We start from the raw sequence: 15,412 nt of genomic DNA, 5'->3' as shown, positions 1-15,412 counted from the left end.
AAAAAAACATAAAAAAAGAAATAAAATAAAAAATATGTTGTCAAGGTACAGGTATTTATTGTTCAAGCGTCTACTAGATAATAAACGAGACACACCGTGAGACGTCGACTTTTGTCCGAAAGCAAAATAATTAAAAAAAAAGAAACAACCAACCAACTCGTCCCGGATGGACTTTAAATTCCAATTCAAAACCCACTGTCTAATATTAATATTTGGTTAAAATGTGAAAAATAGTGGATAAGAATGCGAATTTAACATTCACAATATAACATGGAGAAAAGGGAATCATGGGTATATTGTATCACATTAGTGATACTAACTTGAAATCAAAAGCACAATTCCAATTCAGCATTCAAAACTGATATAAAATTAAGACGTAATAAAAGTAAAAAAAGAACTCACTGAACCTCGACAATGGGTTGAAATGGGCAATAAAAATATATAGAAAATAATTGATGGAAGCAACAAACCGACTTATTTGGGGTCATAGCGAATCACTAACGCAAGGCAGCATAACACGGTACGAATACCCGAATAACTTCAATATTAGTGCAATAATAAATTCCTTGACAATTTACTACTGATTAGTAGGAAAATACGTATTCTGCTGACTTGCACGAGACAAAAATAATAATAAACTCGCAATAGCTTTGCTACCACCAATAAAATAGATAATTATATTATATCTAGGAAACATGTTTTGTATTTTTATTTCGTAATATATTAAACTAATTTAGATATGGTTTGAATTTTCAATTAAATCGTTTGAATTTACAAATGTACTTCTTTTAAACTGCTTCGACTACAAAAATGTCTTGAGTTTCAGGTGTTTTAGATTCAGAGGATCAAGTACCATTTGTAAATAGAAACATAATATTATATTATAATAGGTCGTTATTACTTCAATTGTAAGATATACTAAAACAATGCCTCCTACGTCACATTTGAAAACCATTGAAATATTTTTGTTCAGTAAAAACTATTTAGTTACATTTTGTGTCGCCCGCTGGAAATACATATACCATAGTAAATTTTTTTCATGAAAATCTGGTGGTTTTTGGTTCCGTTATACAAATAAAAATACATTGTTATTCTTTAATCAATAGTAACGTCGTAGAAAAAGAACAATAAGCAATCATAAAGTTGAAGTCTATTTGAAGTCGTAAACGTTGAGAATGCGACTTCAAATAAAGTTGTTAAACGAAGGGTAGGGCGTTATGTGTATTTCCAGGATTGGCGACACGATAAACTCCTCACAATTAGTTAGTTACACGCTAAACCGCACAAACAGGTACAAAAGTATCTTTTCTATTCTCTTTTATTTACAAGAGGTGAATCAGAAATGAATGGTACACATAGAATTTGGTAACAACATTATATGACAAATGGAATTCGGTCTAATTTGTATATTGTACGGCCACAGACACTACGCGTATCAACAGATTAGTTTTTTTTTTTTTCATCTAAGTACGAAGCAAAAATTTTAAAAGCATACCCAATACTTCTTTCGATAACGCGTAACTTTTAAAAAGCGATTAAATCTAATTTCATCTTCTCTGTAACACGAAACGAAGTACGATAATTTTTAAGAAATAAAAAAACTAACAATTAATATTACCCCATATTCCAATTCCCGATTAATAATGCTAGTTTATATTTTTGTTTAAATCAATATGTTACTTTGACGTTTTGGATAATGACTATGTATGTTGTAATAAAGAAAAAAATATGTACAAAAAGGAAACTAGATATTTATTTATAGTATTGAGAAATCAATTTTCCAATTTTTCTTAGGCTATCATGTGAAACGGAACATAAGATTACACTAAATCCGACTGGCCATTTTGAATCAGCTATTATTTGCTTAACACTGTTATTAAGAAGATTTCTACTGACACATTATTATCCGTAAACACTAGACAAACTTTAGTATAAAATGTTCTTAACAAAAATGTTAAGCGCGGGAACAAAAACTAAAGAATTTAACCGCTCACACAAGTATCATAGACTTTCTATAACATCCAATCGAATATCTAATATTATACATCTAATATTATGACATTCACGAATGGCCAATGTTAACACGAAACAAAAATACCTAAAGCTACAAAAAATAAAATTGTAACGCGACAAAATTATAATGTTTTGCTATACAAGTAAAGGTTCGAAAGGGATGGGTATTTCAATCCGGCAGGCTTACATTATAACATGGTTGGAAACAAGGACATTTTGTGCCGTGTGATACAATTAAGGGACTGTGGTGAGGCTGCACGAAACAGGTTTAATGCGAAACATTACAACCGGAGCACACTGGCGGGTGTCGCGTGCGGAGACTTGTAAATTCGCTGCTCTGCTTTACTGTCACATCCCACATACATTACAAGTAGTTTTAGCACATTGCACACGTTTGCGGTGTGTTCCAGCCTTTATTCTGAAGGCCATACCACAGCCTATAGAGTATTACATAGTATTATATGCATTTTTGGATTCGAAATATGCTTCGGCTGGGTAGAGTTGTCAGTACATAGATTGTATTATCCAAATAATCAAATATAGTATTACAGGGTACAGACTCAACAACTGTTGTAAGCTTAAGTCCAAAGAGAGAAATGCTCTTCCTCTCTAACACAATTAGATGTGCGATTGAAGACGTGATAGTTCACATTAGATTACCCAATCACGGTAATAATTAAAAGTAATTAGAACCGACGCATCGACGCAGCCGAAGCACTAAACATCATCTGAAATTACGTCATCAAACAAAATTCCAACTACATTACCCAATTCGAGACAGTTATGTACAAAACGAAATGTTACCAACGTTCAAAATTCTAAAGTAATGTAACTGCAATTCCATTCGACTTGTACTAGTATTGATTCAGCTAATTTTGGGACGAAACCGCACACTTGGTGAGCTAAGTTTGACAAACTTTAAATTTGAGGAGTTAGCTTTGGTTTGATATGTTGGGTTTACGATTAATTTAGTAGTGGGTGTCACTAGTTTAATGTAGTTTTCCTAAGTTACTCACCGTGTGTGGCGAGTGCCGTGGGTAAGTGTGTGAGTATGCGATCGCGTCCCGCTCGAGGGTGTTGCGTTAGTTCGCGCTGAAGGCGTCGGCCAACTCGGTCTGACAGTCGAACGTCTCCGAACTGTCGGGGTGGTCAGGATAGAACTCCCTATATATTTTGTCCAGTAGCGATTGCCTGGAATTTGGAAAAAAGATATATGTTAGCACTGAGGGATACATATTAACATTTTCGTGTTGATTGACGGGTATTCCAAAATAGTTCTTCATAAACATTGATCTTATAAAGGTTGCCGGAAGACGCTGGATGCAGGTCGCCTCCAACAGGTATCTGTGGAGATCTAAGGGGGAGGCCTATGTTCAGCAGTGAACGTCCTATGGCTGAGATGATGATGATGATGAAACATTGATGATAATTTTAGGAGTATTGTGTGTCAAAATTGGCTCCTCAGCTAGTCTAATTACTCATTTTTTTATTCCAAACATTATCATATCACGGTAGAAACTTTAGCAGACACAAAATAATTTCACATGTGAAATCTCACATCAGAACCCTGATGTTTGAATAATAAAGTCAGAAAAAACAGACTATCAATTCTGCAGCAATGAGAGCATACTACTTAACATTCTTCCTAGCGGTGACACTTAACCCCTCCTCCAATCGTTGATAAATATGCAACTATTTCCTCATATTCAGTAAAACACTAGCTCCATCTACAATAAGGTTTACTCACTTGGCAGCGAGGCCCCCGCCGGGCGGCAGGCCCTGTATGTTCTCCTGCACGAGCTGCTTCAGCACCCACGAGAAGTGACTCGACGAGTCCTCGCGCTCCTCGCTGCCGGCGCTGCGCTCGATCAACGCTGACGAATTAATATTATAAAATTAGTTTATGAAGTAGTTTATGAATATTATGAAGAATGAAGTTAAATAATGTTGAGTCTGTTACAAAATAAGTCTTGTCCCCAAATCATAGGTTTCCAACGGGCAGAGGACGGCTTATGGCCACTGAAGCTATTCGTTTGTAAGTTAAGGTGTTGGAAATTGGCGGTTTTCAATAAATGTTGGGAACTTAGCCAAATAATCTTGACAATCTCTTCTAGCTAAGTAAATGTATTTGTGGGTTTATCCATTTTATAATTTTCAAAATTAAACCAATAGGACCTACTAGCATAATATGACATGGCATGACACTTTTGCGTAACTTTACATAATTGACGCTCCGGATTTTGGCATAATTCCATGTATGCAATTTTAATTATTGTCTGTACAGAAAATATCTTAAATCAAATATTAATTGGCACACATTTCCTGTCTAATCAACGAGACCTGACATTGGCTTGACCCAATAGTTTAACTTATGTTGCTAGTTATACAAAACATAATTAAATTGAAAGCTAAGTTTTAGATAATTATGCTCGCGCAAGGGTCCAATGTAATTACTGACCCCTGATTAGGAATAGTAGGTTACCAGTCGTTCGTTTAATATTGATTTAGTGACATAATCAGACTATTAATAAGTATCCATTTATGTGAACAATTGTTCAATATAAATGGAATAGCTGCCTAGCGCCTACGACGAAAAAAACGAGAAAGGAAACTATCAAGAGCGAACTTTATACAGTTTGCATTTCTGAAGTTTTTGACTAAAGTCAAATATCATTATTTCGTCACAGGCAAGTGTACATCCAATATCAAGCAAACTAAAACAAAAAAAAACTTCCTCAAGAACTAGGGTAACCCCAAAACAGGCGATATCGCAACCACGACATTTTATGACACAACTACTGGTAGACTAAAATGCTGCTTATTTTATTTCCAATGTATATGGTCTAGTATATAGACGGCAATCACGCAACCCAAACGTAACACTGCAGACACATTTCAAAGTCAAATTTGACAGGCGACCTTGACCTTTTTGGGGTCAGGGTCAAGGTCATTACGGTGAAAAATAAGGGTTGAATAAAACTATTATCTTAAAAGTAAATTAATCTATAAATTGGGCCAAATATGCCTGGCGTTGCAAGATTCAGCAATATTTTTCTGATATCGGTTAAAATGCAATTCTCCCAATAACAGCATGACTTTGTAAAACTAACAACTATTAATACTTGTGACAACATAATATTCTAGATATTGCACTATTATCTGAAAGTAGGCTGTACCAGTGACCCCGCCTACCTACAAAGTAATCACATAAAAATATTTTGAAATATTAATTTTTCTACTAGCTCTTCCCTGCGGTTTACCTTTATCCCAAAAGAACTACTTCTCACACCCTAATATAGGGATAAAAAGTAGACCCTGTCCTTTCTCAGGCTCTGAGCTATATACCAATTGCATATGCTGTTTGTAGTACTAGAGTGAAAGCCGGGCAGACAGACAGAATTACTTTCGTATTTATAATTGAACGACTATTATATTATGAAGGATTTCACCACAATTTATTTGTTGATGATGCATGACATATTTTGTAAGATTACATTTCGCTTAACCACCTCGTTGTGATGCTAAATTATATTGGGAATTCCCATACCTAAAACTAATCAGAACACGCAGTTGTTTACTCACGAATTCTTTAAGCACATGGGTACAAAGTTCAGATTTTTCCTTTGATTGATTGATTGATCAGCAATAATATCATTTTGATTATTGTGAAATTATCTATTGTGAGAACTAAATCAGTGTCCAATCAATATCTTTACCCTTGCATGTAAATAGAGGTCGAATCGCCTTCACGTGAATGCTCGGTACTGTATAGACTATCTGACATTATTATTTACACGAGACCTAACTAATAAGGTTTGAGATAATAAGTTTATTAGCCTGTACAAGTTTGCTAAGACAGGTGTTGCTACTATATAAATGGGTCATGGTGTTGCTATACTAAATATTTCCAATTGTATAACTAAGTTAAAGAGGAATATTAACTTCTTTTATCCCATTTAGGGACTTTGGTTTTTTATTAGGAATTTAGTTACAACTACGGAATTTAAATTTAAATTATAGCAGGTAATTGATTATTTTTTTGCTTTTTTATTATTGTATTTTGGGCATATTTTGCCTTGTTGAACCAGAAAAATTATGAATTTCCTCTTTGCGTGTACAATTATTTTCAAAAACTTTCCTTAACAGAGCGTTATCTCTCAAGTTTAACATTATCGCACATACAATCTCGTCATTCAGAGCCTATTTATAATATTACAAGAACATTAGCGGCGTGTGCACTCCATAATCGATAGCTGACAAGACCAACGAGATTACAAGTGCGTTATGCGGCTTCCGATCTTATAAACCTAGTTTCTTTTACTGCACTCGTCACACGAGCCTAGGCTTTCAACCTACACACACGTCGTTCATTGCTTTAAACCCTTCCATTTATGAAAAAGAGAAAAAAAACTCATTTTGAGTTTTAATGGAGCAATGACATGACTAGGGTAGGACTAAAGCAATGAAACCAGACGGTTATATTTTCAAAAATACTTTAATATTAGAAAACAGGGTAACAATTTTTTTTAGACAATAGGTATAAATTTAGCGCGATTTGTTTAGTATCACAATAAAAGTTAGTAAAAATTTTGTAAAAGGATTATTTTTTAGTATTTTTTTTTAATTAAACGTTATTAGATATCACATATGTTAGATTTTTAACATAGAAAGAAAATCACAATTTGATTAAGTACATATTTTGTTAAATAGTTTGTACAACGTAAAATACTTATAAGCTAAGCTTTAATTTGAAGACTTTTCAAACAAGTTACTGAGTATTTTTAAAAGAGTTAAAAAGAAAGATAGACATACTATAAAAAAAAAATGGGAAATCAATTTAAAGATCAATTGTACGTTTAAATGAATTTACACCAATTCTGCAAACAAATTGATTTATAAAGAAACCACCGATTATTATATTTTCGTTTTGAAAAGCCTTCAACGCTGATGCAATCCGCATCTGTGAGTATTGACAAGTAACAACATACCTTTTGTTAAATAAATAATAAAATAAACACTCTAATAAATAAAAATAACATTAAAATATACACTCTGTATAATAAATAAAGAAATAAACTGGTAACATTTATCGCAGTTAAATAGGCAATCAATAAGAGTCAATATAATAAATTATTTAGAAATCTGTTCAGACATACCTGCCTAACGAAATTATATTTTGTTAGTGTCAAGACATAATGACCATAGGCAAAACTGATTAAGTTCAAATATTGGTTTTATTTTATGTTATAACCTCTTTCAATTTTCCCCTTAGCCATAGTTTAACTGCTATGTGAACATACCCTACTGCTATGTGAACATACTTGTACAGTCAGATAAATAAAAAATATTCATAAGCAATATAATTCAGAAGATAGTAATTTGTTCGTTGTACCTAAGTGTGTTATTTACTAGTGAAAATAATAATGTAAAAAATGTAAATAAATAAAAAATACATGTAACTAAAAACTAATCGATCAATGATAATATTTTTTTAATTAAATAAAAAGTTCCTAATTAATGGAAAAAACGTTACAATGTGATGTCAAAAACAGACAACACTTGGTCTCACTTTAATCATGTTAAAAAAAATAAAAAGGTATGTTAGAGTAATACCTGTATTTTTACGTACGTTTTCTAATATCTAAATAGGATAGGATATAATGGCAAGAATCGAATCGAACTACTTAAATATAGTAAAATCGATATAGAATGTATGTGTATATGTAAGTACTCTTAATTTAAATATGAGGTCACGCTTAGGAGTCGTAAATATCGAAGGTACCGGATATCTTAACATCTAAAGAATGTAATGAAATTCTCGAATGATGATTTTTTTGTACTGTCAAAAGTCGATACCTATTCGAGTATCAGTAAAATCGATTATCAATTAGGAACTGAATTGGATCAAAGGAATTTGAGTTATTTGAAGTGGAATGACATAACTTATTTTAGAGGAAAGTCAGTTTAAAACTACTACTACTTGAGAAGTTTGCTGTACGTATTGTGATATTTCCATCACTTTCCTTCGAGCTATTCTAAAACAAACTACCTGTACTTGTGGTTATGCAATGCTTCAGTATTTTATTATTCCGAAGATTCATCCGTAAGTATTATTGCTCATTATTTATTGTAGTATCGTCATAGGTGGGCACGTGTCATACACAAGTACTGTGTCTGGACAGTCTAACTGTTTAATGACGAAGCTTTATTAGTATGCTTTCAATTCCTTCAATAGACGGGACCATTTCCACTACTCGTATATTCAGTTTTGACTGGCAACTGCAGTTTTGATTACCAATAGCAATAAACTTTAGGTGTTTGGGAAACTGGCTCTAAAACATCAAACATAAAGTGCATTTTACCTTGGAGAAAGTTCCCACTTTCCAACCCTAAAATGTTATTCATTATAAGAAGTTTAGTTTCAAAACTATGAGTCACGGAATGAGTGTTCGCGTGATATCTAAACGCGATAATGATACAAAAATAACTATTGTTTAGATACCGCTGAAAACCGGAAAAGTGTTTTCACTACACCTTGAAATAGAAAGACAATTGATCTCTTATAACTACTATGTAAAATTATGAAGTATAGTATATTCTTAGAGTTATTACCTCCTTGTCCGCGCAAGTTACCTAGATTATATTGTTTGTATTGATAATAAGTAATAATAGTTAATTAGTATTCTGTTCGTGATGTGGAACATAATAACATGGAAGCAATGGCTTTGGCAACCTAATCGGCGAATGAAATCATAATTTACAATAATCAGCATGTACCTTATAGTGTACGCATGAGTTGCATATAGGTATGTTAAAACAATAACCTGGGTTTGTTCTTAGGGATAAACTAATTGGAAATCCCATGATATTAAATATCACATAAAAACTAAATAAAATAGGAATTCATATGCGAGGTTTCGTTATTGTACATAATTTCTTAAATAAATCCTGTAATCACTTTTCCTTTAGAAATATTAACTATTTAACTAAAAAAAAAACAGTAAATCCACGTGCACATTCGCGGAAGTATTTTATCCGTGGGACTGCTGCAATCTGCGGTTGAGATTGAAATGTAAACGCGTTAGGAGCGACACGTGCCTCGTATATCGTCTCACGATTTACGTAGACTCTCGATTGACAAACATCGCTCAAAATAACCAATGATTTAACGAAGTATCGAAGCTATTTTATTGCTCTACTATTCGTCAGTTTGATTGTATTAAGGTAATGGATGCATCTATGGAATTTGATAAAAAAAATAGATTAATCATCATGACTGCACTTTCTCATTGCTGTACTACTATTGTGTTGCTACTTTTACTACAGCGGTGGAAACTAAGTAGTTTATGGTCCAAAATGTAGGCTATTTTTGAATTTTCTAAATCGTTGCAAAACGTAGTTCAATGTGATGACTAGATCCCCTTAGGATCGTAGATTTTTATAGTTTGTTTAAATATGTTTTTTTCTTAGGAAAACTAAGGAAAAATTAACATCTTCATGAAAACATGAACAGGAAAATCGTGCCTAGAGATGGGTCATCAGATAAATTATTTTCATAACACGATTGCGCATGAGCAGACAAGTGTGCGCCTAACCTAAATACATGATGTCATCCTCTGATAGTACTCTGTGATTGTGATATCATAACTGTGATGATAACAATCTCAAAACGTCTTCCTTTTTGTTATACATTGACGTATTTAATGGAGTATTAATCTAGGAATTTAGATCTTGCATTAATAAGGGAGCAAAGTACAGAAGTAAGAGATTGCCCTTTTAGACACCCACCCATTCGCCCGTCACCGAATGTCACTGGCCCGGCCGGGTTGAAAAACATACCGGATTGCAATCTCGAATAGACGTCTATTAAAAAAAACTTGGATGTTTTGATGCTGTAGGTAGACACTTACTATGGCGCTAAATGTGCTTAAATTATTACCAATTAAATATTATTTATAGTTACCCTAATTCTAACTTTAATTCATAAGTCAATGTGCAAATAAAGTTTTGGTTGATTCGCAAAGGTTCATAGTGTCTATGGCTTTTGAAAACTACACTTCTACTTCTTGCATGGGTAGACATACATTTGACAACAAAAGAGTCTAGCTACTGTAGGAACAAATGTATCTAGATTGACTGACGTTCATAGCATATTCTCACCATTTACCCCATAAAAATGACGTATTATTGAATAGGTATCTTAGTTTATAATAAAGTTTAATAAAACAATGAGCACACACATGCAATAATTCGGAAGCAAATGTGATTAAAAAATTATATTAACACTAAGAGTAATTTAGTAGAACTTTCTTGTTTTATTGTCATGCCCTTGAATTTTATGTGCACAAGTGTTAGTATTGATTACAAACTATTTTTCAGTCCGATAACCAGTTTAAGAATAGTAGTGTTACTTATTAAACGTTTTATAAGGGCACTGTTCTAAGAATATTTAACAATGAGAGTGAGAAGCACTGTTTTTAGAACAATATGCGACTTATAGTGCCATCCCTATTTCGTATTATTTCTTTATTATTCAAAGCTTGATTAGTTTAAATCATTAAGTATTTATTTAATTATATTTATTTATTTATTAATAAATTCACATCCCTATTTCGTAAGGGAATTAATACTGATTGCATAAGCCACGGGAAGGTTCCATCCTAAGATAGAGGTATATATCTATGGATGAAACAGTGCTCAATATGCCTTAGCTATACTATTTTCTGAATATGATAAAAAAATGAACTGTTTACTAAAATGAGTTTTAATGTAAAAGTATGAATAGCAGTTACGTATTTTGTTGACTACTCTATATGCAGGGAATTACGTTATGATTAATACGTAATAGTCATTGTGAAAAGAGGTTTATTTACACTCTGATTAGGTAAGTGTGAGGCAGCATGATTATTTATTTATAATTCATGTCTGTGATGGCAATGCTATTGAAGGTTGTAATTATTCTGCAACTCGCAGTGAAATTTTATTCTAGGCAGTGACAAGAAAAAGGTTTATTATGTAAACCTATATTTACAGAATATCGAAAAAATTGAGTGATTTTTTAAGTAGATTATTTTTTTTTATCTAAGGATTCTAAAGGTCCGATATAAAACTAGTGTTCTAAAAATGTTGAACACTTTTATCGCACATTTCATTGTGCTGAATTTCAAAACCATTAAGAGTCTTAATCTTAAAGCAGAAGACATCACCTTATACGCTAAAAATAGACTTAATGAAGAATAAAAAAAATGTACCAATTTGTACTAATAAAATTGTACCTAACACTAGAATTTTGCAAAAATAATAACTTATTTTGGCAGATATGGCAAATGGCATTTACATGGACTTATTTATTAAAAATGATTAATTTTAACATAAGCTCGATAAAATGTAAAAATACCAATGAGGTAATCCTATCCCTAAATTCATTCTATAATAGTCAAATTTTTAGATTCTAAAAAACTTACCAAATTGTCAGATAAGGCCCTTTTTAGCACAAAATTACACACTATAATTTTCTTACTTTTCCCATTGTTTGTAAAATACAGCGCAGAAACTCGGTCATGAGTTTCATATTCGTTTACCTACCTAAAAAATTCATCTGTTCGATTTGTCGTCCTGTCGCGTTCGTTTCGTTAACAAATATCAAATAACCCTATGTAAAAAAAAAAATAACCTCAATGAGACCTACGCCTCAAGAAGTTCATGTCAATTCCTAAGTGAGTTCCTACTCTCAAAGTCCAAACTACTCAATAGTATGTAGGTAATGTATTTTTTTTTGCTATCTCTAACTACCCTTCTACGCTGTCGCATCCACATCCTACGCCCTAGCATCACTACTTTGACTCTGTCTGTCAACATGATTGTCATTCGTCTGTCTGTCCCTGTGTTTGTGTGAGCAGGCATGCAGTAGTGAATGATAGCAACCTGTGAGCCTCTGTCGGAGCGTCTCGTCGAGCTCCCGGTCGGCGCGCTGAGCCTCAGGGTTCGGCTTCGGCGCTGAAGGGAACACCACCAGCACGATGCTCATGTTGTCTTTGCTGCCCTGTAAGTATGAATTAGAGTTGTGGGTAATGCGTGAATTAAGTGGGAGAAGTTATGGGTGGTATCTATATTTAAGGCAAGAGGGCAAGGTATTAGAACAATTTGACTTTTCTAAATGTACTTGGGCACTAAATGATAAAAATGAAGAATTTGTTGAAATTTGAGCAAGCGTGGTGGTTAATGCTCAATCCTTCTCTGTGTGAAAGGAGGGCTGTGCCCAGCAGTGGGACGATAAAAAGGCAGTAACAGTGAATGTTTAGAAATAGATTACTATGGATGGTTGGTACGGGTGGTTTTAAAATGGCCTTTTTTAATTCAAAATGACACAGAAATCGGGGCAAAAAGACCTTGCCCCACTGTAGAAAGGAAGTCATACAACTTGGGTCTAGGCAATGACATAGTTTTAGAACTTACAAACTTTAAAGTTCACTACATTTCAAGAATAAATTAATCTTCACTTAGCCATTTAATAGAATATGGATGTTGTGGTCGCATTTTTCTTTGATAACTTTAGAAGTACAATGAACAATAAACTATGTATGTTAATTTGTTTGTACTTGCAGAAGTACAATTTATGGAATTGACACAATTGAAGCAATTTATTTATAATCTTGAAATTGAAAAATACCTCAACTTGTCTGTGACAAGTGTTTGTCATTTCAATCATGGATGAGGAAACTAGACAATTGGAAACAGACATATAAATTACCAACGTATTTTAATTATGTCAGTTACCAACAAGGGCTAGGGGAGATAAACTGATCTACCTAAACCCTTACTAGTACTATAAAATGCAAAAGTAGCTGTCTGTCTGTCTTTTAAAGCTAATAAACAGATCTCTTTAGTACATAGACAGTCTGAGATAGGACATAGGCTACTTTTTATCTGAGAGTGGGTTCCCTCTGGACATGGGCGAATCTGTGGGAAAAAAACTTGGGATCTAGTAAAAAAGTAAGGAATCTTACAAACTTGATATTTTTTGAAGAGAATTGTTCTGTTCTGATTTCTTAGAACAAGCTGTTTAACATGAGGTCAATAGTCAATATTATAGGTGAATAAATAATAAAACGAAAAGCAAATATGATTAACTTACTCAATGGTAAAATGACATTTGCCTGGGTTAATTTCAAAGTAAATAAAATATTATTATGCCTTGAAAATAGGAAGAATGGATGAGTTTACATGCCTTTAAACGCTTGTAAAAACTGCAAAGGTTCAATAGCTCTATATCTAAGAAAGATTTTTCACAAACAACTGGTATATAAACACAGATTACACCCAGTGGAGTTGTTAATCAAAATCACCACACGATTGAGCAGTTAAAAACATCTTCAATGATGTAAACAGAATGTTTTTTTTATTCATTTTCATGTTCATCTTTTTTGTTATTTACTACTGAAACGCAGTTTTAATTACTAGATTTTGTATGTTTATTTGGTTCTCAGTTAAAGAATGCCTTAATTGGCAAGTTATTCTGAATCTTGGAATTTAAATCTTTAATTAATTCATAAGTTAAGATTGAAAATGTTGCCATTCAAATATTTCTAGATCTTGACTCAATGGAAACCAATATATGATAAAGGATGATAAAGGTAAATAAATATATAAGAAATAAAATAAGATACATTAATTAATACTACCATTCCAGTTATTTTTAAGTAACCAAAAATATCTGTTAAAATCTTAAAATAAATACATTAATGAAAGGACTGTTCACCTGTTTTATTTTCATAACAGGTAGCTCCTCTATGAGCTATTAATATTCACTTTAAAGAGGGATGTTCAAAAATAGAAAGCTGAAATAACAACTGATTACTGTACTGGCTTCAACATACCTTATAAAGGCAGGTGTCGATGACCTGGTTGGTGACGGCCACAAGGTCATCCGTCAGCTGGAGTAGTGAGTGTATGTACGCACACAGTGCCTCATTGCTCATCACATCCCACACACCGTCGCAGGCCAGCACCAAGAACTCATCCTCCACCTCATTCCGCTCATGTACAGACACCTCAGGCTCAGGGGACACTAGCTGCTCGCAGGGCCCACGATTCATCACCTTCTTATACTCGTAATCACCCAGTGCCCTGGACACAGCTAAGCTCCCGTTCACACGCTGAATCATGACCGAACCGCCGGCTTGCACGATACGCGACTTCTCCGACGGCAGCTCCGGCTTGTGGTCTCGCGTCGCGAATATCGGCACCCCATTGCGAGCGAGCACTGCGCGCGAGTCGCCGCAGTTCGCTATGTATATCTGCTTGGGAGACACAAAGGCGCACACAGCCGTAGAGCCCGACTTCTCCTCGCCGTTGGACAGCTCCGGCAACTCCCGCATCTTCTTGTCCAGGTCCAGGAAGCCAGCGCGGATAGCCTCGGCTATATCCTCGCGCCGGAACTCGTCCGTCTGAAGGATACACTCGAGGAGATTATCCGCGCAATGCGCTGACACCCGCGCTCCCGCATGCCCGTCAAACACCGCGAAATAAGACCAGTCCGATAGAGTACCATTCAGAGTTAGCTGCGCGTGATGCGCATCCTCCATCTCAACGCGCCAACCCTGCATCGACGCCACGCCATAGCGAAGACCATTGCCTTCCCCGTTCTCGTTGTACTTCTTAGTCTCGGGCTTATTCAAAAACGCCCCCATACTGAGTCCTCTGTTACTGTTAAGTTAATCGCACATAGTTTCCACACCATCAGGCACTCGAACGCACGTCGTAACCGATAACGTAAAAGGCGAGCAAAAGCATCACTGGTAGATACGATCTCACGGTTTTGATCACGTCAGAAGGCTGATACACTACACTGGTGGCTGTGATGCCTAAACGCGTGGAGTTTATTGTTTCAACTGCTTCTACGTAGGTTAATTAATTACGCGATGGTGTTGCGTAGATCTCGATGACAAATCGTGCTCTCGGGAATCGTAAAACGAAAAAGCAACTCAAAAGAATGAATGGCGGACATAAATAGTAATTGTCTATGATTTACTTTTTAATGAGTTTTATCGGATATTGTTTATGGATTTCATTCTTGGATCGAAACCCCGTAAAATAACAAGGGGTGCATGATGTGAATGAGAGTGGATTTGACCTTGTTTCAGGAAGTTTCCAAATTCAGACAAATTAACAACACCAGGTGTAACATGGGTAACATTCCGTGTGGCGATGGAATTCCCGTCTTAAATAATAATATGCCAATGGTACAGCAGTTACATTTGTTAAGCGATAATTTTCTAAAAAACACCCAAGTCATTCTCAGTCATCATCATTTTAATCTATTCTAGTAATCCGCTGGATTTTGGCCTCCCGAGGTGAATCAATCTGCTGGCTAAAAGTGGATGAAATAACTAAAGTTAAC

General features: G+C 34.4%; 1 protein-coding gene across 1 annotated transcript; it reads right to left on the bottom strand.

Moving 5' to 3' along the window:
• Nucleotides 1-40: 40 nt before the first annotated feature.
• LOC124640420 (protein phosphatase 1B) lies at nt 41-15,033 on the bottom strand. The gene is made up of 4 exons (XM_047178188.1): nt 13,890-15,033; nt 11,938-12,055; nt 3,761-3,887; nt 41-3,204 (listed from the first exon to the last, which is right to left on the bottom strand). The coding sequence occupies exons 1-4, from the start codon at nt 14,700-14,702 to the stop codon at nt 3,096-3,098; spliced, it is 1,167 nt and encodes a 388-aa protein (XP_047034144.1). The 5' UTR covers nt 14,703-15,033; the 3' UTR covers nt 41-3,095.
• Between the last annotated feature and the right edge of the window lie 379 nt (nt 15,034-15,412).

This window comes from Helicoverpa zea, chromosome 20 (genome assembly GCF_022581195.2).
Source record: "Helicoverpa zea isolate HzStark_Cry1AcR chromosome 20, ilHelZeax1.1, whole genome shotgun sequence".
NCBI classification, from domain to species: Eukaryota; Metazoa; Arthropoda; class Insecta; order Lepidoptera; family Noctuidae; genus Helicoverpa; species Helicoverpa zea.
The sequence above is the reverse complement of the archived record's forward strand: the minus strand, read 5'-3'. Positions and strand labels throughout refer to the sequence as shown.

Excerpts from the sequence above, each read along its gene's own strand:
- LOC124640420 (XM_047178188.1), bottom strand. The coding sequence starts at position 14,702 with ATGGGGGCGTTTTTGAATAAGCCCGAGACTAAGAAGTACAACGAGAAC. Across the intron at positions 3,888-11,937 it reads GCTCCGACAGAGGCTCACAG|CGTTGATCGAGCGCAGCGCC; the intron begins GTTGCTATCATT and ends TTAATTCGTCAG. Across the intron at positions 3,205-3,760 it reads GGCGGGGGCCTCGCTGCCAA|GCAATCGCTACTGGACAAAA; the intron begins GTGAGTAAACCT and ends TCCAAATTCCAG.